General features: G+C 48.2%; 2 protein-coding genes and 5 non-coding genes across 8 annotated transcripts in view; all 7 read right to left on the bottom strand.

Annotated features, from left to right (window-relative positions):
- sall1b (spalt-like transcription factor 1b) overlaps window positions 1–7,863 on the bottom strand; it is a 50,818-nt gene extending 42,955 nt beyond the window's left edge. Inside the window, exons 1-2 of the mRNA XM_038706030.1 lie at window positions 7,800–7,863; window positions 4,009–7,217 (exon numbers count right to left, since the gene is read on the bottom strand). Coding sequence (XP_038561958.1) covers window positions 4,009–7,217; window positions 7,800–7,863 — 3,273 coding nt within the window. The remainder of the gene's footprint in view (window positions 1–4,008; window positions 7,218–7,799) is intronic.
- Window positions 332–403, bottom strand: trnae-uuc. Its single transcript has one exon. It is a non-coding gene; the product is annotated as a tRNA-Glu (tRNA).
- Window positions 808–878, bottom strand: trnae-uuc. The gene has a single exon. It is a non-coding gene; the product is annotated as a tRNA-Glu (tRNA).
- On the bottom strand, window positions 1,380–1,451 carry trnae-uuc. The gene has a single exon. It is a non-coding gene; the product is annotated as a tRNA-Glu (tRNA).
- trnae-uuc lies at window positions 1,857–1,928 on the bottom strand. Its single transcript has one exon. It is a non-coding gene; the product is annotated as a tRNA-Glu (tRNA).
- On the bottom strand, window positions 2,814–2,885 carry trnae-uuc. Its single transcript has one exon. It is a non-coding gene; the product is annotated as a tRNA-Glu (tRNA).
- A 1,162-nt stretch (window positions 7,864–9,025) lies between the features above and the next one.
- LOC119893164 (L-fucose kinase) lies at window positions 9,026–21,645 on the bottom strand. 2 transcript variants are annotated; one of them, XR_005442772.1, is made up of 24 exons: window positions 21,271–21,645; window positions 20,025–20,176; window positions 19,652–19,702; window positions 18,177–18,302; window positions 17,990–18,062; window positions 17,725–17,822; window positions 16,341–16,421; window positions 15,635–15,754; window positions 15,020–15,191; window positions 14,192–14,298; window positions 14,007–14,108; window positions 13,755–13,928; window positions 13,169–13,242; window positions 12,401–12,756; window positions 12,031–12,265; window positions 11,790–11,956; window positions 11,464–11,691; window positions 11,241–11,384; window positions 11,022–11,141; window positions 10,749–10,936; window positions 10,322–10,421; window positions 9,807–10,030; window positions 9,495–9,726; window positions 9,026–9,414 (listed from the first exon to the last, which is right to left on the bottom strand). XR_005442772.1 is itself a non-coding variant. In XM_038705136.1 (23 exons), exons 1-23 carry the CDS (start codon window positions 21,350–21,352, stop codon window positions 9,655–9,657), a joined length of 3,246 nt encoding a protein of 1,081 aa, XP_038561064.1. In that variant the 5' UTR covers window positions 21,353–21,645; the 3' UTR covers window positions 9,026–9,654. The 2 variants fall into 2 exon arrangements, 1 of the variants encoding a protein (XP_038561064.1); XM_038705136.1 differs by having other exon boundaries at window positions 9,026–9,726.
- Window positions 21,646–21,995: the final 350 nt, after the last annotated feature.

Raw genomic sequence — 21,995 nt, 5'->3', positions numbered from 1 at the left:
CGAACTAAAGTAAAAACAAACTGAGCTAACGTTAGCAGCAGCTCAGCTGTGAACACCGCAAGGCTAGCTGCACACCAGCTGCTAGCTAGGTTACTTCCAAACGGATTTGTTGTCGATTCTCTCTGACCAATCAGCAGTCTGTAGTGTTTTAATCTCACCTTTTGGTATTACCTCAGCTCGCTGGGAACCTCGACGGAGGTCATACCAAAAAACGTACCAGGCACCAGATTTGCCTACTGGAAAACCAAAAAAGGGGAGTAGAGTGGGTACCGTCTAATGGGGTATTGGATGAGACTGATCGCTTTGCAAGTCCATGCTGGCTAAATATCTTTTCCCATACCGGGAGTTGAACCCGGGCCACCTGGGTGAAAACCAGAAATCCTAACTGCTAGACCATATGGGACTCACGTGCTGAGCTGAGAACCTCGAAAGAGGTCATACCAAAAAAAGTCCCGGGTACCTGATTTGCCCAACAGAAAACCAGCAAAGGTGAGTCGAGCTGGTACCATCCAGTGGAAAAAGGGGATTGGATCAGACTGATCTCTCGACAAATCTGGCTAAATGTCTATTTCTTGACTGGGAATTGAACCGAGGCCGTCTGGGTCAAAACAAGAAATCCTACTGGGACTCGATGTGGAAGTGGTCGGCCATGGTTGTTTGAGATGAAGTGGACTCAGACAGAAACATTCAGGTGTCTGTTATTGCAAACACCAACGCTGAGAACGCAGCACACACACATCTTTTCTTGAGGAGCACAAACACGGTGCACACTGATCTCTCTACTAATCCATGCTGGCTAAATGTCCATTCCCATACCGGGAGTTGAACCCGGGCGCCTGGGTGAAAACCAGGAATCCTAACCGCTAGACCATATGGGACTCACACGACCCTGGTCCAGTCATTTACAGTCTACTAAGTGGAACAGGCCGGGCGTTAAAGATTCTGTCATGCACAACGCCCAAATGGGCTGAATTAAATTAAACTAGTCATAAAGACATGCTGAGGAAAATTTCAAATCAAGATCTGCTTTTATCAGTGGAGTCGTTAACGAACTAAAGTAAAAACAAACTGAGCTAACGTTAGCAGCAGCTCAGCTGTGAACACCGCAAGGCTAGCTGCACACCAGCTGCTAGCTAGGTTACTTCCAAACGGATTTGTTGTCGATTCTCTCTGACCAATCAGCAGTCTGTAGTGTTTTAATCTCACCTTTTGGTATTACCTCAGCTCGCTGGGAACCTCGACGGAGGTCATACCAAAAAACGTACCAGGCACCAGATTTGCCTACTGGAAAACCAAAAAAGGGGAGTAGAGTGGGTACCGTCTAATGGGGTATTGGATGAGACTGATCGCTTTGCAAGTCCATGCTGGCTAAATATCTTTTCCCATACCGGGAGTTGAACCCGGGCCACCTGGGTGAAAACCAGAAATCCTAACTGCTAGACCATATGGGACTCACGTGCTGAGCTGAGAACCTCGAAAGAGGTCATACCAAAAAAAGTCCCGGGTACCTGATTTGCCCAACAGAAAACCAGCAAAGGTGAGTCGAGCTGGTACCATCCAGTGGAAAAAGGGAGATTGGATCAGACTGATCTCTCGACAAATCTGGCTAAATGTCTATTTCTTGACTGGGAATTGAACCGAGGCCGTCTGGGTCAAAACAAGAAATCCTACTGGGACTCGATGTGGAAGTGGTCGGCCATGGTTGTTTGAGATGAAGTGGACTCAGACAGAAACATTCAGGTGTCTGTTATTGCAAACACCAACGCTGAGAACGCAGCACACACACATCTTTTCTTGAGGAGCACAAACACGGTGCACACTGATCTCTCTACTAATCCATGCTGGCTAAATGTCCATTCCCATACCGGGAGTTGAACCCGGGCCACCTGGGTGAAAACCAGGAATCCTAACCGCTAGACCATATGGGACTCACAGGACCCCGATCCAGTCATTTACAGTCTACTAAGTGGAACAGGCCGGGCGTTAAAGATTCTGTCATGCACAACGTCCAAATGGGCTGAATTAAATTAAACTAGTCATAAAGACATGCTGAGGAAAATTTCAAATCAAGATCTGCTTTTATCAGTGGAGTCGTTAACGAACTAAAGTAAAAACAAACTGAGCTAACGTTAGCAGCAGCTCAGCTGTGAACACCGCAAGGCTAGCTGCACACCAGCTGCTAGCTAGGTTACTTCCAAACGGATTTGTTGTCGATTCTCTCTGACCAATCAGCAGTCTGTAGTGTTTTAATCTCACCTTTTGGTATTACCTCAGCTCGCTGGGAACCTCGACGGAGGTCATACCAAAAAACGTACCAGGCACCAGATTTGCCTACTGGAAAACCAAAAAAGGGGAGTAGAGTGGGTACCATCTAAAACCAGGAATCCTAACCGCTAGACCATATGGGACTCACGTGCTGAGCTGAGAACCTCGAAAGAGGTCATACCAAAAAAAGTCCCGGGTACCTGATTTGCCCAACAGAAAACCAGCAAAGGTGAGTCGAGCTGGTACCATCCAGTGGAAAAAGGGGGATTGGATCAGACTGATCTCTCGACAAATCTGGCTAAATGTCTATTTCTTGACTGGGAGTTGAACCGAGGCCGTCTGGGTCAAAACAAGAAATCCTACTGGGACTCGATGTGGAAGTGGTCGGCCATGGTTGTTTGAGATGTAGTGGACTCAGACAGAAACATTCAGGTGTCTGTTATTGCAAACACCAACGCTGAGAACGCAGCACACACACATCTTTTCTTGAGGAGCACAAACACGGCGCACACTGATCTCTCTACTAATCCATGCTGGCTAAATGTCCATTCCCATACCGGGAGTTGAACCCGGGCCGCCTGGGTGAAAACCAGGAATCCTAACCGCTAGACCATATGGGACTCACACGACCCTGGTCCAGTCATTTACAGTCTACTAAGTGGAACAGGCCGGGCGTTAAAGATTCTGTCATGCACAACGCCCAAATGGGCTGAATTAAATTAAACTAGTCATAAAGACATGCTGAGGAAAATTTCAAATCAAGATCTGCTTTTATCAGTGGAGTCGTTAACGAACTAAAGTAAAAACAAACTGAGCTAACGTTAGCAACAGCTCAGCTGTGAACACCGCAAGGCTAGCTGCACACCAGCTGCTAGCTAGGTTACTTCCAAACGGATTTGTTGTCGATTCTCTCTGACCAATCAGCAGTCTGTAGTGTTTTAATCTCACCTTTTGGTATTACCTCAGCTCGCTGGGAACCTCGACGGAGGTCATACCAAAAAACGTACCAGGCACCAGATTCAACATTAGTGAACTCTGACACTCAGATTTGTGCCACTGACCAACTTCAAATCATTCTGACAGCGTTGACATTTGAGGAATCGGATAGCCAGAGCCTCCAGAATAGATTAAGCTATCATGTTGGACTTCACCTTTCCGTGGTTAGGGTTCATTGTATATAACTTACAAGTGCAGTGACTTGGACCGATCTCTCTACAAAGTCATGATTTCCATAAAAGGAGTGGAACATCCCAGAGCTAAAAGATTTCCTTAATGTGTGAAGCAGATGCACTACATTGTATTGGTATGAAACCTCTGGAATATTGGACCTTACAGGGGTTAGCTTGAAATCTTTAAATTAAAGTCAAATATTTAGAATTTCGAGGGGGGGGGTGCATTCTTTATTTGTTGTAGTTTTTGAAGGCAGCCCCTAAATATTACTGGTAATCCCTCTAAAGAAGGCTTTTAGATATTCATGGAAGCCAAAGACTTATTTTCTACTACGGGAACTTAACCCATAACACCGCTTTGGATACCGTGATGTCATCATTTTTATACGCCGTGTACAGCCTCTATATTAATAAACATTATTAATTGCTGTGTTTTCCCTGAGAGTAGAGGGACTTTGGATTTAATAGCACCTTGTGCTGAAATTTGCTGAAACAAAAGCAGAACCTGTGTTAAGTTATAGGTGATTATATTCCTGTGGTGGAAAAGGTCTAAAAATATACAGGTGAAACCAACCTTTAGGTTTCCTTTGGTAGTGAAAGCCCGTCCGCAGACAGCGCAGGCAAAGGGCCTTTCCCCGGTGTGAGTCCTCTCATGGATCTGCAGAGCACTGGAGGAGGAGAAGCTCTTCCCACAAGTCTTGCAGTGGTGGTATTTGGGCGTCCGGCGAGGTGGTGCTGCAGCACCTTCAGGCACCTCAGAAACGGAGAGGATCTCTGAAGGACCATAAAGATCCTTGCCACCCCTAAAAGAGGAGTTCAGTAAAGCGGTCATCTCTGAGTTTACATTGGACAACAGGGAGCCATCATGGTTAGGTGCTTCGTTAGGATAGGAGGGTTCAAAGAGATGTAGCGGGAAGTCCCTCATTTGATGTGTAAGCATGTGCTGCTTGAGATTCCCCTTAGTGGAAAAGCCCCTCTTGCATGTTGTGCAGATAAATGGTCTCTCCTTGGTATGGCTTCTGTAGTGGATATCCAAGGCACTTTGACAGGCAAAATTCTTCCCGCATATATCGCAGTAAGTGTTCTTTATAACCGCCTTTTCTCTGAGATTGGGAATCAGGCTCAGAGAATCCTCGGCATGGTTAAATACTGGTAGCTCAGTGGGTGATGTAGCAGATGCACAGAGCGTTAATGTGGTTGCGTTGAGCCTCGCCTGTAATGGTTTGTCCAGACTCACAGTTTTATTGTACATTGAATCTTGGCCACTAGCGGACAGAGACTGATTGAGAGCTGAACTGTCAGGCATGGGGAATGTGTTAGTCCACTGACCAGCAGATTGGATGTTTGTTTGACGACATTCCTCGTTTGATCCATCTGGCCGCTCCGTTTTGATCCATTTATGCTGCAGCTCCCCAAATGGCCCGTTGTAACTTGTCATCTTGTTAGCGTCAATTAAATGTTTACCAAACGGACAAGGGGACAAATGGATGGATAGGGATTTGAATCTAGACAGTTGGTTGACACAAATGCTTCCATTGTTGTCATTCAAAAAGTTCTTCCTATGATTCAATGTTGTGTTGTCGCCAAATCCTTCATTACAATCCACTGAGTATTTCTGATTCGTACAGTCTGCATTGGGTAAGTGACCTTCCATGTGCATGTGGTGTACGCACCTTACATGTTGCTGCAAGACGCCAACATTCATGAACTTCCTTTGGCAGATGGGGCACGAGTGCTGGACACTCAACGGGACTGTGGCCCGGTGAACAGTTTGGTGTGTCTTCAGGTTTCCTTTGGTAGTGAAAGCTCGGCCACACAGTTTACACGGGTATGGGCGCTCCCCTGTATGTGTCCGATAATGCATCCTCAGGGCACTCTGACAACTGAGTATGCGGTGGCAGATGACACACTCGTTTGGGTCTGACACTCTATTGGTGTCTGATGGCAGCCGGAGTGTGGGGTTGTCAGAGCGCTGTAATGAGAAGAATCCTGAAAATGAGGTAGAATTGGGATGGGGTATGACATCAGCGGATTCCTCTGACTTTGTGGTCATTGAGACAAAGTTAAAAGATGGTTTTACATCTTCACTTTTAAGACTCGTTCTTTGTTGCCTGGTCTCGACTGAGTCCGAGTCCTTTTTAGGGTTTTCTTTAAATCTAAAGGTCATGTTTGCTGCTGAATCAAAGGAAGGATCACGGTGAGCAAGGGGATTGTGTGCTAACATAAGGCCGTCCTCTTTCTTGATGAGAGATGACAGTCTGGTTGAGTCAAACTGTTCCAGGGAACCAGAGGTCATTGAAGATGAAGATGGTGACCTATCTAGCCATCTTGCTACTGCTTTCTCTGGTGACAAGGACATCCGAAAAGGAATCTCTGCATTGTCCAGGCACAGATAAGGGTTCATTTGGGCGTGTGGGTATCTCTCTTTGTGCCTCTGAAAATGAACCTTTAAGTTCCCCTGGGTGGAGAACCTGTTTCCACAGACGTTGCACTTGTAGGGCCTTTCACCGGTGTGTGATCGCAGATGAATTTGCAAAGCGCTGTCACTCCCAAACACTTTGCTGCAAAATCTGCATCTGCGTTTGAAGAGAGACTCTTCTGAAGACGCCGTGGGAGCATAAGGCTTCAGATTCTTGCATTTCCTCTGTTGGGCCAAGGCTGCCAGGGCATCCAGATCCTCCACAATCGCACTGATGTTTGGTATGGAATTTGACGCTGTGTGCTCGCTGTGAGATGAAGGTCGAAGTACGTGGGAGTTTTCAGAAGTCTGACCGATGAAGCCGTTATTGTTAAAAATCAAAGAGGACATCTTGGTTTTGGTCAAGAAATTCAGTTGGGAGTTAGAAGAACCACATTCCATGTGTTGTTTTTTGGAAACATGTCCACCAACTGCTGTTGTCATGAGCTTACTAAACGTTTGTGAGGCCTCTGAGCTTGACAGCCCATTTCTGCTGTCAGGTTGACTTTGATTTAGCTGCTCTGTGGCCGTAAAATGCTTGAAGTCACTTATGTTAGCAGACTGAGCTGATAAGCATCTGGCTATCCCGGCAGCTGCAGCGAGCTGCTGAGACAAATGAGTGCTGAGAGCCTTGAGCTGATTGGTGGATTCTGAAGAAGAGAAGTCCTTGGTGCAGATCCCCAGGGTCTCTGGTATCCCGGCTTGATGAGAAGCAAACAATAGAACCTGGTGATGGATCTGATCAATGAGCTGCAGCTGGTGGATTTGCTGTATTTGCAGGGTGAAGAGCTGTTGCAACACAGACCAGATGGCGGTCTTTCTGCGGCAGTCGTCTGAGTGCGCCAGCTGGGAATACTGAGCCATGGCCACTTTGGTGCTCTCAAGGTTTTTAATAATGATCTTCATCCACGAGTGTCCTTCTTGGGCAGCTGGGCAGCCAGGGTGAGGTAAGGATTGTGGGAGGACAGTGTCACATTCAGTACTGATGCCGTGCTTACTGCTGGTGCTTCCTTGGCTTTCTCTGAGCCCTGCTCCTTTGCTGGACCTGTCCTGCGATGCGGTGTTGCTGTTTTCCATCTCAGAGTTACTGAGTGTTTCACCCGGCCCCCCTGCTGGGCTGGCTGCTGGTGAGGCTGCAGGGAAGGTTTTGCTGCTGGACAGCAGCTCGTCATCCTCATTCAGAATCAGAACCAGAGGACTTGGAGAGCAATCCCTCTGGTGTTGTTCCAGGTCTGATAGCACGTTAAACTCAGCGCAGCATCGGCTGCAGACACGAGCACTGCCACGCACCGCAGGAGCAGATGCTGAGCTGAGACACGTCTCGTCTGAAACAGATAAAGGAAGGGGGAGATTATTACTGTGATCATGCCACTGCACTTCAGAAAAGCCTCTGTATCATACAACTAGATTAAGGAATAAAAGGATGAGTGACACCCTCTATTCAGTTTTTCAGAAATAAACTCTTGTCTTTTTAAAGTTTAAAGTAAATGAGCTGACTTGCAGCAAATAATTAGTCTGAAAGCCCTGAAATATCAGAACTCATTTCTCACCTGAGTGAACTCAAATTACCAAAAGGTTTAATTAAGAATTAATCTAAATACTTATAGAGCTAGCCTGCATACATACACATAAGAACTCAAATTTAAACATTGCAGGTTTAATTCAAGCTCAACTGAACAGAGTTTCCTCTTAATGAAACAGGTCAGAGATACAAGAGAAAAACAGCAAGACAAACGCTCTGCTCAGTCGGGTGTTATAGTACGCCTGTAAACTGTGATTATTATTATCACACTCCTGTATGATGGGAATATTGTAAAGATAAAACTTCTGTTAATAAACGTGTCCTTTTTCTAAGAATCACTTGAACAGAAACAAAGATTAAGAGTCTCTGGATTAAAATAACTCACCAGCGCGTCCGTTGAAAGATAAATCCTGGACCTGCTGTGGTTTGGGTTGTTTCCTCCGCGACATGTTTCCAACTCTGACACAGCTGCGTGAAAAGAGACAGAGGGAGAGAGAGAAAACAGAGGGAGGAGGGGGAGACCACAGAAAACACAGTACAGCATATTATTATCTATGTGCATGCTTCAGCTACCACATTAAAACCACTGGGTGCGATTCAATGTAGCACTCAGCTCATCACTGGTGACAGAACATTTGGATCATTGGATCTTACATCAGCGTGTGGGATGGACCGCTCTGAGCAACATGCTATTTTATTTATTCATGAAGCTTATGTTAAAACTACCTCTCTACATATCATCCCTGATTTCCACTGGAGGCATAAATACAAACACAAATGTTTGGAAAGCACTGTGATGGTGTGTGCAAGTGTTCGTTTTGATTTTGTATGTTTAAAGTCATTGTTATATTTTCACCTGTGTGTCTGCTGTATATTTTAACGTGTGCAAAGGTCACAGCCTGAAAGAGGCTCAGGTCTCTGTTTTCAAATAAAAAATGTAACACAAGCTGTTCAGAGCCTGGAGAGAAATATCAAGATCAACGCTTTGACCTAATGTCACCCTGCACGAGAGCAAGGATTCAACTGTGAAGGATAAAACACGGAAACTTAAACATGTCATCCTCTTCTCCGACAGTCTCCTGCTGTTCATTAACAGACGTGCAGCTCAGATGGACGCCTCGCCAACACTCCCAGGTCAATAACCTTTATTGAACACCTGAAGTTAATGATCTTTAACTCTCCACTGCGGGGCTGCTGGGAAAAAGCTTTTACCTTTCAGGTGAGGAGTTCACTCAGCTGCTCGTCCCTGAAGTCATGCGACCCGGCCGATCCGCTCTGACTCACAGTCTGCCTGCCTCAGGTGAGTGTGAGGTCATGCAGGTGTCATTATATTGGAAGACTTCCCAGCAGCTCAGAGCCCCGGGGCCCTTACCGACACACAGCAGGGGCCAAAACAACAAATCACATCAACACAGACTCCACTTCCTGTCTGTGATACACGACCTGAGACATCGATCACCTGCAGACGCCCAGAGTGACGAGGAAGAGGAAACAATTGACGTTTGACTCCATTACATCCTGTTGGACACCTGAATGTGTATCAAAGCGCGTTCAGCTCGATTATTATTCTTTTAACAAATGTTTGTATTGATGTAGGACACAGTAAACACATAAGGAAATACATTTTATTTATTAGTTTTTATTTATACACTCCACAGCCGAACATGTCCCGGGTCTTTATTACACCCACAACTCAGATCAGTACTCTGGATCAGACTGGACCGAGTCTAACAGCTTCGATTATCAAAAATAAATTCATAAAAAAACCACAAACAAACTCCTTCACATTCAGATCGGCACATTTCCAAAAACAGCACAGTTAGAATTTGTTTGTTATTGATCAGCAGATCTTCACAGGCTGTTTTCATTTAGTTCCATCCCACACTGATGACATCACAAAGATCAGTGTTCAGACGAGCCGTTTGACACGGGTGTGGGGGGGGGGGTCCACTAAAGATCCATCAGGACCAGGTTCAGGTCTGAATATTTACCTGTAAGAGCTGTGAGGAAAAGCTGAACGAATTTAAAGGTCTTCATCCTCCTTGCAGATCAATCATCTGTGTGTGTGTGTTTGTTTTACCGTATTCGTGGGGTCCAAAAACCAGGGTTTATTGTACTTGTGGGGACCGGATCCACTCAAGTTTAAAGGGCTGTGGTTTTAGGGTTCAGGTCAGAATCAGGGAGCATCAAGGACACAGAGACAGTAAGACAAACGGGTGTGAGTTTGCGTGTGTGTGTCCTCAGTACGGTGGTAGGACTGTGATCCCGTCCATGTCCAGCTCCACTGAGTGAACACTGAAGTCTCCCAGACCCTGAAACAAAACAAACAGCATGTTAGCACGTGGACGCCAGATCTCCCTGTGGGTTGCTAACATGTCTGACTGCTGCTTACCGGCGTGTTGTTGAGGACCTGCAGCACCGCCTCCTTCTGTTGGGGCTCCCGGGTCAGCAGGTAGAGGAAGCCCCCCCCTCCGGCCCCGGCCAGGCTCTGACCCAATACCAGCGGCCTCAGGGCCTCCATCATGGCCCGGACCGAGGCCGGTTCACATCCAGGGGCCATCAGCTTCTTCTGCTGCCAGGAGCGGTCCAAACACAGACCCAGTCTGCTCAGAGAACCTGGAGACGACACGTTATCTGTCCACCATCGTCCGTTCAAAGCTGCATGGTGGTGATCACGGTCTGGGGTCTATGCTAAGGGCATTCTGGGAAGTGTAGGACAGGACTAACACCTGCTGCACACTGGAGGGTTTTCACATCTTTACAGAATTTAAAACGTGGGCTCCTACAGGCACATGATCACATGATCAGGCAGATTTGTTCAGTGTGGTACTTTTACTGCAGTAAAGGGTCTGATTACTTCCTCTAGCTGTGTATCTGTGTGTAGCGTGCTGTGGTGGGCGGCCTCACCGTCTGAACAGGCTGCAGCACAGTCCTCTGAGTTGGACACCAGCTGCTGGGCGTTCTGGACCATCGAGGGCAGACGGCTGTACCAGCTCCGGACCACATCCTGCACACAGAACCACCAACACCGTCTTCATACTAACTGTCACAGTGATTCTGGAGTTAATAAGAGGACAGACTGGACATAAAGATGGACCACGTGTGAAGCAGAAACCTCATGTTTGATCACATGCTCTTTTTTCTGATCTATATAAGCCCCGCCTCCAACGCTGTACCCAGTCCTCTCTACATGTCCGGGCCGTGTCCAGACAATCTGGCTGTTTTCTGTACAGCTGAAAGCTGGTTTGGTTCTGATGCTCACGTGAGGAGTTTTATTCTGATCAACAGTAAAATAACAGACAGCTGTGAGACCAGGAACTGAAGGGGGGCGGACCTGCAGCAGGTTGCGAGCCAGCCGAGTTTTCCCGGTGTACACCAGCAGGAGGTGCCGCTCCAGAGAAACCAGGAAGTCCTCTGGAGGACTGAGGCGTTCCACCTCCACCAGCAGGGGCAGAGACGCTCTGGAACGACCCACCTTGACTCCGCCTACCAGACCTCCCACCTGATCCTGCCAGCCTCCACCTGGAGGAGGAGAAGAAGAAGAAGCAGCTCAGTCAGAGAGACCTGATCCCGTCCTCATGACAGCAGCTCTCAACCAGAGACCCACCTGTGGTGAGGATCTGTTCCAGGTAGAGGACGGCGTGGATAAGCGAGTCCGTGTTGTAGGTTCGACCGGTACACCTGTAGACCGCAGCCAACAGCGCCCCCGCCAGGATACTGCTGGTACCTACAGGACAAGACCTGATCATTCATTTAACTGCTGAGAATCCTGAACGTTAAGAAAACATTCTCAGGTTTGTTGTTGATGATGTTTTAAGTATCTCACCCAGTCCAGACCCGGTGGGCAGCAGCGACCAGCTGTGGAGCTCCACCCCTCCTCCCCACCGCTGCATCAGCTGATCCCCCAGAGGATGCTGGGAGGAGAGCGCCACCAGGCCGCTGCACACACACACTGCCTTCAGCAGGGCTCCTGTAACACACACACACACGCATGAACATCAACACGACGCCGAGCTTCAGTTTGTGGCGCTCTCCAGCTGATCTCCCACCAGGCGCGTGAGGCTGGCGGTGGTCCCTCAGATCATCCAGGCTGTCGCACACCGTCTCCGTGGAAACCGCGCTGTCCCGCCCTCCGATGTGGCTGACCAGCAGGAGGCGGGGCTCTCTGATGCGACGGGCCCTGGCACCCATGGGACGCTTCCCGTCGACCTTCACCGCGACGTTGGTCACAGAGCCGCCGTGCTCGAAGGCGATGGGCGGAGTGTCGCTCCACCCGCCTGAAGCACAAAGACGCCACACAGTTCAGAAGGTCAACTGGTAATCAGGTTCAAGGGGTCAAAGGTTAACGGGCAGCGCTCACCGGTGCCAAACGTACCTGCCAAGTCCAGTCTGGCCGGACACTCCACTTCCTGCCACTCGTCAAGGGGCGGGACCTCGCCCTGGCCAATGGAGATGAACTTTTGCGATGACATCACAGCTTGTCGTAGAAGCACCTGGCCGGCGCCCTCATAGTGCCGAGCCGCCCGAACCAGCAGGTCCGGCCTGTAGGGGGCGGTCACAGGAAACATCATCCACTAACAGAGACGGTGAAGAAGAACCTGGAGGGCGGCGCTCACCTGCTGAGCCAGCGCTCCCTCTGTGTGGCCAGGGCACAGACTCCGCCCCTCAGGTCACCCTCCTCTAACAGCAAGTAGGCGGAGCTCCAGGCCTCGTTAGCGGCCGGTCCGCTCCTCAGCCCACCCCTCCCCCCCGCCATGCACACCAACACGTCTGCAATGCAGGAGAGACAGCGAGCGGCCACGCCTAGCTCTGCGCCTGACTCCGCCCCCTGCTGCCCGCTTCCTGTTGCGACTGAAGAGAGAGAAGAAACAGGAAGTTACATAAAGACACACGACAGCAAGTTGATGGAGTCCTGAAAGCGAATCAGTGAGTCAGCGTCTGAACGCCTCGCCGAGAGGCTCGTTTGTCTTGTTGGCTGTGACTCACTGCCGTCCAGCGCCTCCAGCAGCGCCTCCTGCCGGCCCCCCAGCACGGCGGCCCTGAAGCTGGGCAGCAGGCAGACGTCTGAGCGCCTCCTCAGGGAGTCAGCCACTCTCCTCCTCCCTGCCAGGAACAGTAGCTCCTCCCTCCACTGCAGCTCCGCCTCCTGGTGGGTGAGGGACATCACCTCCTTCAGAGAGAGCCTCCACGCTTCCCTCCACCTCCGCAGGCAGCCGCCGCCCCCCAACAGCCAGCCGACACCTCCCTCCAGACCCACAGCTCCTCCTCTGGGGTGGAGGACCGGGAAGAGACGAGCCTCAAGGAGGGAGCGCTGTTGTCCTCGGACCCACAACTCCTCCGGCCTGAGATGGGAGGCGACGGAAGGAGGAGACAGGGGAGGAGAAGGGGGGAGGGGAGGAGGGAAGGGAAGGGAAAGGAGGATGAGAGAGGGGAAGAGAGGGGAGGAGAGGAGGGGAGGAGAGGAGGTAAGGAGAGCAGGGAAGGGAAGGGAGGGGAGGATGAGAGAGGGGAAGAGAGGGGAGGAGAGGAGGGGAGGAGAGGAGGTAAGGAGAGCAGGGAAGGGAAGGGAGGGGAGGATGGGAGAGGGGATGAGAAGAGGGAAGGGGAGGGAGGAGAGGAGAGGGGGGAAGGGAGGGGAGGATGAGAGAGGAGAAGAGAGGGTAAAGACAGGGGAGGGAAGGGGGGGAATAATTGATCCACAAGTAAAAACCTACATTGGATTAAAGGTCAAAGGTCAGGAGGTGATCGACCTACTGGATTCCTGTCCGGCTGTAGAGGAGGCTCCATCTCTGGTTCAGGAAGGAGGCGCTGCTGTCCTCAGAGGAGACCTGAGGAGGAGGAGGAGAGGAGGAGGTCAGCATGGTTTCTGCCTCGAAGCTTCATTTAGTTTTTGGTCTTTAAACCAGTTTGTGTTGTTTGGTGATGGGGAGTCACTGAGGGCCAGTCTGCCCTCAGTCCAGCCTGACAGGACCAACAGGTACAGCTACCCGAGGGCGTGTCACTCAGTTTTTGGAGCCAAGCTGGCCTGCTGTCACCTGAAGACCGTCACAAGGACTGAAGGACTTGTGTCTCAGCAGGACCTGGACCTGTATTTCTCTTCAGTCGACCCGACTGTAACGGTGTCTTTACAGGTTACAGGTTTTATTTCATGTTTAACTCGTTTTATTTTTTAAATGTCTTTCTGTAGCCGCTGCCTCGGCACTGTGACTTTAATGAACTCGACTCCAGGGTCACTTCCTGTCTTGTTCCAGAGCTCTCGGCTCCGCCTCCCTCAGTGGACGAAGGCAGTGAGATGTGTCTGAAAGCTCTGGACAGATCAGTAAGTCGAACGGTCCCTCACCTCCAGGTCGTCCTGCGCTCCCGTCACCGTGTACACGCTCAGCTTCAGCTGCCCCAGCTCGATGCGATGTCCCTGGATGATGATGTCACTGGCCAGCTCCAGCTGCCTGATCCACTGTGATGTCATCAACTCGAGACCCGACAGCAAGCACCCCGACGGGACCACCAGAGGACCCTGGAGACGAGGTCAAAGGTCACGACGGAAACCTTAAAGGTGCGTTCACTGACCCAATAACAGCAGGAAACTCCTGACCTGCAGGTGGCAGTGCTGCACCACCGCTCCGGGCGCCACGGCCACGTCTCCCTCCAGGACGCTGTTGATCACTCGAGCCCCTTTATCCACGCCGCCGTCTCTCTGAGGGTAAACACGAAGTCAGGTGACGTCAGTGAAACTGTGGTGAGAAATTTTAATGAGGACACAGGGGAACAGGAAGTCACCTGTACGTGAGACAGCGTGTTTCCATCTGTCCAATCACAGGTCAGACGCTCCACATGCTGCTTCCCAGAAAGAGTCAGGTAGTCATAGCGTCCGCCAGGGACGTACACTGTCAGAGAGGAAGACAGGTGAGACAGACAGGTGAGACAGACAGGTGTTACTCGGGACAGACAGGTGAGACAGACAGGAGAGAGACAGACAGGTGAAAGGTGTAGTGATTTTTTTTAAACTATGAAATTGTAAAGAAGAAAATTAAGAAGATCTGAATAACTAGTCAACATCTTTGTAGAGTTATAGTGCAAGAATCTACATATGGTACGGTAACCAGCAGTTAGGGGGGCGGAGCTTTTCTCTCCTTCCCGTTCAGACTGTGGATCTGAGGCCAGATGGAAGGAGATGGAGAGAGAATGCAAAAACATCCCAACACTGGCAATGACTGGAGATCATAAACTAGCGACGAGTCATAAGGACCAGTTGAGTGCCTTACTTCACTTCTCTGTTAAAAGATGATTGGCTCGAACAGACCCATGAGATGGAAAACTGAGACTGAGGAATGACTTGAACATCACAAGGTGAAATGTCTCCCCGTCATCCTCGACCGGACGGAAGGTGACCTTGTTTTCCTTCTGGTGTGTTACTCGGCCAAGCATGGGAACATGAATACGTATTATGTAGTGCCGTATTGTGTCATCTGATGGGACACCAGCTATGCGTTGAGTCCCGCCCCTTCCTCTGCCTCTAATTGGCTAACACTAACCCCGCCCTAACCTTAACTAACGTGGATACGAGCAGCAGCCAATCAGAGGCAGAGCTGCGGCAGAGGCACCCACCCAGTGTGAGCGGAGTTCCTCTCAGGATCCTCCACAGCTCCGTCCTGCCGCTCCTCACCGCCGCCCCCTGCGGTCCGAGAGCAGAACTGCAGCCGGCTCTGTCCTCGCTCACAAACTGATCCTGAGTCAGATCCGAGCAGAGACACTTCAACACGTCCAGGAACAAAGAGATCTGACGGAGACGAAGATGGAGGGGTGAAATAAGAAGACAGCGAGATCAGAGTACGACCAGCAGTTAAATCCTGCTGCTACATGAATGCATGAGGAATAATTATTACACTAGTAGCAGTCATTCTGATTCTGATTATACTTTTACTAACATTTTCCATGCATTTACTTGTTACAGAGTATTTTACAGTGAAGTATTAGTACTTTTACTTAAGTAAAGGATCTGAGTACCACTGGGAGTCGGGCCCCTCTAAAGGGTCCCCAGATAAATCTGAGGTGTCGTGAGACGATTAATAGGAGCAAGGAAGAAGAGACAAAGTTCTGACCCACAGATCAGGTTTCAGTTTGTGCAGGAAACCAGTGCGGTAAAAAATACTGCGCAGTACAAGTATAAAGAAACGTATACTCAAGTACAGTACAATTGCCTCAAAAGTATGCAGAAAATACCTGGAGGGGCGGAGCTCCAGAGTCCAGGCCCAGGTAGGTGCAGCCGTCCAGAGGAGGAGTGACGTGAGTCTGCAGCAACTTCTCTGACACAGCCCTGCTGAAGAAGACCGGGCCGGACACCTGCACACACACGGATCACTATCACACGCCAAATATAAAATACGAGAAAGACTTTGTTTCCTTTGACACGCGGAACAAAAAGCTTTCCTATTTTGATCAGTTAAATGAGATGGAAGAAACAAGAAACGTCACACTGATTATTTTGCTTTCAAATATATATTTTTGCTGTTTTATCACATGTCCTTTGGGACATCAGGCCTTTGATGCAAAAACACATTAAAAGCAAAAATCATATATATACAGATCTCGATATATATATATATATATATATATATATTATATATATATATATATATATATATATATATATATTACTACCTTTAAAAACATTTTGCTTGATGGGTGAAGATCTGAAACTATGAATGAGTCGGCACACAGACAATGTGATGGTACATCAGAAATACTAATAGTACCACTACTATCGGTTGTTGGTCCTTATTCGATGATATTGTTTAAAGGGTTAATTGTGCCGAGGTATTGACATGGGAGCTGCTGTATGATGTGGGCTTTACAGACCCTTTCAGACCCTTTCAGACTCAGGAGTTGCGTTTGATTTTACTGCATGAGGAAAGAAAGGAGGACGCACCAGCGGCACTTTCCCATCAGGCATCACTGCTTGTTGAATCTGCTCCTGCGTTCCCCTGTAGATGATGTTCCTGACTCGACCCTGGGAGAAAAAACAAACACACCTTCAGCTCCACTGTCTGATGGATTTCTTAGGGAGCCCTGTAAGGACACTGTTACAGTAGTCGAGTCGACTGAAGATAAATGCATGGATAAGCTTTTCCAGGTCTTGCTGAGACATAACTCCTTTAATCCTTGATATATTCTACAGGTGATAGTAGGCTGACTTTGTAATTGTGTTAATGTGGCTCCTTAAATTCAGGTCTGAGTCCGTGACTACACCAAGACTTCTGGCTTGGTTTGTGGTTCTTAATATTACAGACTGAAGCTGAGCACTGATCTTCGTTCCTCTAACTTCAGTTTTATCTTTGTTTAACTGAAGAAAATTTTGGCACATCCAATCGTTGACCTGTTCAATAGAGTTACTCAGTGTAAATCTGTTTGTAAATCTGTTTGTCATCTGCATAATTATGGTAACATATTTTGTTGTTTTTCATAATCTGATAATAATCATAATAATCAGTAAATGTTAAACAAAAGAGGCCCCAGAATGGAGCCTTGGGGAACTCCACATGTCATTTTTGTCAGCTCAGATGTGTGATTACCTATAGACACAAAGTATTCCCTGTCCTTTAAGTAGGATTCAAACCAGTTTAGTACTGTGCCAGAAAGTCCAACCCAGTTTTCAAGTCTGTCTAGTAGTATGTTGTGGTCGACCGTGTCGAATGCAGCAAAACTGAAATTCTGCCACTGTCAGTGTTTAAATGGATGTCATTGAAGACCTTAACAAGAGCCAGCTCAGTGCTGTGGTGTGGTAGAAAACCTGACTGGAAGACATCAAAACTGTTATTTAGTGCCAAGAAAGCACTAAGCTGTTGAAAAACAGCTTTTTCATTGATTTTACTTGAAAATGTGAGATTTGATATGGGCCTATAATTGCTCATTAGTGACCCGTCTAGATTGCTCTTTTTTAAGAGTGGCTTAAAAACCTGAGATGAGAGACATGTTAACAATTTATAGTAGATTTGAGGCCATGCATTTAGAAACATTTTAGAAAAAAACTGTTGGCAGAATATCAAGGCAACATGAGGAGGATTTCAGATGTTTTATATCCTCCAGGTTTTTATGGTTAATAGAATCAAACTGTCTCATGCTATATGAATTGTTTTTAAGTGGACACAGGGACAAGACATATTCTGTTACTGACATGGAGACACTGATTGTTTGTCTAATTGTTTGAATTTTGTCTGTGAAGAAGGAGACAGATTCACTGCAGGCTCTGGTGGATAGAAGTTCAGAGGCTACAGACACAGGTGCAGAGACAGAAGGTCAAATAAAGAGAGCACCTGGTGGTCGGACAGGTAGACGCCGTGATTGGCTGCGTAGAAGACGTCTCCCGGTAACGCCAACACCCGGACACCAGAGAAACCCTCCCAGGACAAACCTAACACACACACAGACTTCAGCAGGAGGGTATGATCATTTCTAAAACATGAAATTATAAGGATGGATTCTGATTGGCTGAAGGTGTGACACGGCTCTGACAGACTGAACAGCTGATAGGCTGCTGGATGTTACGTGATGATAACCAGATATTGATCACAGACTAACCAAAGTCAGGAGGGATGGTGAGGATCATGTCGGTGCTGCAGACCCAAACCCCGGGAGGAGAACCAGCACAGACCTGGTCCAACAGAGAAAAACCTGTATCACACTCATCATGATAAAAACACGTATCTTCCTTTATTTACCCACAACGACTCTGAGCACGCTCTCCGTGAGGGAGACCTGATCAGACCTGGTTACTGAGGCAGTCCAGAAGCAGGTCCAGACAGCAGACCGGAGCTTGGACTCTCTGGTCGGGCTTCTCTCGGGGCAGCCAGCAGAACGCTCGGCTGCAGGAGCTCCAGGGGAAATCACGGCCCTGCAGGAGGAAACAACAGCTGCATGAGCTGGAACCAGGTGTTTAAGACAGAATGGCTGCAGCTGCTGCTAATACATGCTACATGCTGCTGCTACATGCTGCTGCTACATGCTGCTGCTACATGCTACATGCTGCTGCTACATGCTGAAACTATATGCTACATGCTGCTGCTACATACTGCTGCTACATGCTACATGCTACATGCTGCTGCTACATGCTGCTGCTACATGCTACATGCTGCAGCTATATGCTACATGCTGCAGCTATATGCTGCGGCTACATGCTACATGCTGCTGCAGCTGCTGCTACATGCTACATGCTGCCATGGCTACATGCTGCCATGGCTGCTGCTACATGTTTCATGCTGCTACATGCTACATGCATCAGCTGCTGCTGCTACATGCTACATGCTATATGCTGCAGCTGCTGCTACATGCCGCCATGGCTCCTGCTGCTACATGCTGCTGCTACATGCTGCTGCTACATGCTGAAACTATATGCTACATGCTGCTGCTACATGCTGCAGCTATATGCTACATGCTGCTGCTACATGCTGCTACATGCTGCTGCTACATGCTGCAACTATATGCTACATGCTGCTGCTACATGCTGCAGCTATATGCTACATGCTGCTGCTACATGCTAATACATGCTACATGCTGCTGCTACATGCTGCAGCTATATGCTACATGCTGCTGCTACATGCTGCAGCTATATGCTACATGCTGCTGCTACATGCTAATACATGCTACATGCTGCTGCTACATGCTGCTGCTACATGCTGCAGCTATATGCTACATGCTGCTGCTACATGCTAATACATGCTACATGCTGCTGCTCCATGCTAATACATGCTACATGCTGCTGCTACATGCTGCAGCTATATGCTACATGCTGCTGCTACATGCTACTACATGCTACATGCTGCTGCTACATGCAGCAGCTATATTCTACATGCTGCTGCTACATATTGCGGCTACATGCTACATGCTACATGCTGTTGATACATGCTGCTGCTACATGCTACATGCTGCAGCTATATGCTACATGCTGCAGCTATATGCTACATGCTGCAGCTATATGCTGCTGCTACATGCTACATGCTGCTGCAGCTGCTGCTACATGCTACATGCTGCCATGGCTACATGCTGCCATGGCTGCTGCTACATGTTTCATGCTGCTACATGCTACATGCATCAGCTGCTGCTGCTACATGCTACATGCTATATGCTGCAGCTGCTGCTACATGCCGCCATGGCTCCTGTTACAAGCTACATGCTGCTGCTACATGCTATATGCTACATGCAGCAGCTGCTGCTGCTACACGCCAGCATGGCTGCTGGCCTCACCGTGTGCAGGATGAGGACGTGAGCATCATCCAAGACGTCAGCTGTCACCACCTAACCCAAAGAAGGAAACAACGCGTATTCAAGATGTTAAAGACTTTTAAAACGGGACGCCCTGTAAAAAATAAAACGACCCAACAGGATATAAAACAGTTTAAATGATTAGTTAGTTATTCAATTCTTCATTTATCAAGTTATGAATCTGTTTTAAAAAGTAATTAAAGTAATTTCTCATTCAAAACTGAAACTTTTTGTGTGGAAAATGATAATGTTATTGTGGGATTACATTTTCATTTTCAAGTTTGCATGATAATTTTAATTTAGTCGCCTGTATACTTCCATAGTATGGGGTAATGGGGGGGCTGCGGAGACTCACCGTGTGTCCGGCTCTGCTGCTCAGGTGTTCAGCTGCAACCAGCAGAGCATTCAGCGTCGCCCCCCCGCTGCCCAGCGGCTCCTGCCGGTCCCGCACAGTCAAAACCAACGCACCCTGAGAGAGAGAGCCACGCTGCTGCCGCAACTCCAGCTCTGACACACACACACGTATATATATATATATATATATATATATATATATATATATATATATAATGCTGCAGCAGGTGAGTTTAAGGAGCTCACAGCTAGTTCATCTATAATTATTCATCAATGTGTTGCGCTGATCTGAATCATTAAGAAAAGCTAAATGTTCAGAGTAGAAGTATGAAGGTGCATTCAATGGAATTACTCCAGTAAAGTACAAGTACCTCAGTATTTTAGTAACTGTACATGTGTTTGTGTTTCACCTTACCAACTAACTTCAACAATTTCTTCATCTAAACCATCAAGCCAGATGAAACTCATCAGTTAGCTAAACTTCAAATGTTCTTCTTACCTACAAAGCTCTTAATGGTCAGGCACCATCTTATCTTAAAGAGCTCATAGTACCTTACTACCCCACCAGAGCACTGCGCTCCCAGAATGCAGGGTTACTTGTGGTTCCTAGAGTCTCCAAAAGTAGACTAGGAGCCAGAGCGTTCAGCTATCAAGCTCCTCTCCTGTGGAACCAGGTTCCAGTTTGGGTTCAGGAGGCAGACACCATCTCCACATTTAAGAGTAGGCTTAAGACTTTCCTCTTTGATAAAGCTTATAGTTAGGGCTGGCTCAGGTGACTCCTGAACCATCCCTTAGTTATGCTGCTATAGGCCTAGACTGCCGGGGGATTTCCCATGATGCACTGAGCTCCTCTCTCCTCTACTTTCTCTCCCTCTGTATGCAGCCTCATCCCATTATTGCATGTTACTAACACAACTTCTCCCCTTTCCGGTAGTCTTGTGCTTTCTCGTCCCTCTCCTCTCTCCTCCTATCACTTCCTGCAGCTGTTTCTGGCTCTGGAACTGTGGAGTCTGGATCTGTGGTTGCGGGTCACCTGCTGCCCCCGTGTTCCTGCTCAACACCCTCTGCTATAACTATTGTTACTAGTCCTCTTATCATTATTGTTATTATAATCATTAACATTACGATTGTTATCATTAACACTACTATAAATATCTGTACCATTTTTCAATTAAACTACAGTAACATCAGCTCCGTCTGTCCTGCAGCGCCCCCTGCGGCCGCCCGCTGTCCCTGCAGGCTCTCACCTCTCTGGAAGGAGTACACGCTGTCTTTGTGCTGACAGGTGAGGACCACCACGGTCCACCTGAGTCCGCCACGGTCCGACATCTGGTCCCGAAGCCACCTCACAGAGCAGAGCCTGCTAACACCGCCCGCCTCTGCTGACGGCCCACCTCAGAGAGCAGAGCTAACGTTGGCTTTCACTCATGCTAACACTGTAGCCGCCCGCCTGTTCTGAGAGCAGACACACAGAGGCAGCGGGGCGGAGTTAGAAAAGCAAAACTAACGCACCCTGAGCAGTCGGAGAAGGGTCACATGAAGCTGAACACGCGGGGGATAACAGACCAGCTAACGTCACACTGCTTTCTGTAGGCTCCCTTCGCTTCAGTGTGGACCGCGCGGGCTTCCGTCACGTTTGATTTGAGTGTCTGAACCTCACGGCGGCGGGGTGAGCTGACGGATACGGGTTCCCGGACACAACAGGAGGGACCGTTCATTTCTGTACCGGGACATCCTGGCAAGGCGGAGCCTTAGTGGAAACAGGAGTCACATGTTTGTTCTCTGACCAGGGCCTGAAATGATCAATTTCCTACCAGCTTTAAGTACAAGTACACAAGTATTAGCATCATCGAAGTACACTTAAAGTACCAAAAGTAAAAGTATTTTAGTACTTTTATTCTTTTACCATTATAATAAATATAACTTATTCATGTGTTCATCACTTTACTGCTGCAGCTCATGTTGATCACTT

Source organism: Micropterus salmoides, unplaced genomic scaffold (assembly GCF_014851395.1).
Source record: "Micropterus salmoides isolate LMB-PRFRI ecotype aquatic unplaced genomic scaffold, ASM1485139v1 Ms_hic_scaffold_8, whole genome shotgun sequence".
Lineage (NCBI taxonomy): Eukaryota > Metazoa > Chordata > Actinopteri > Centrarchiformes > Centrarchidae > Micropterus > Micropterus salmoides.
This window is presented reverse-complemented; position numbering and strand designations above follow the sequence as displayed.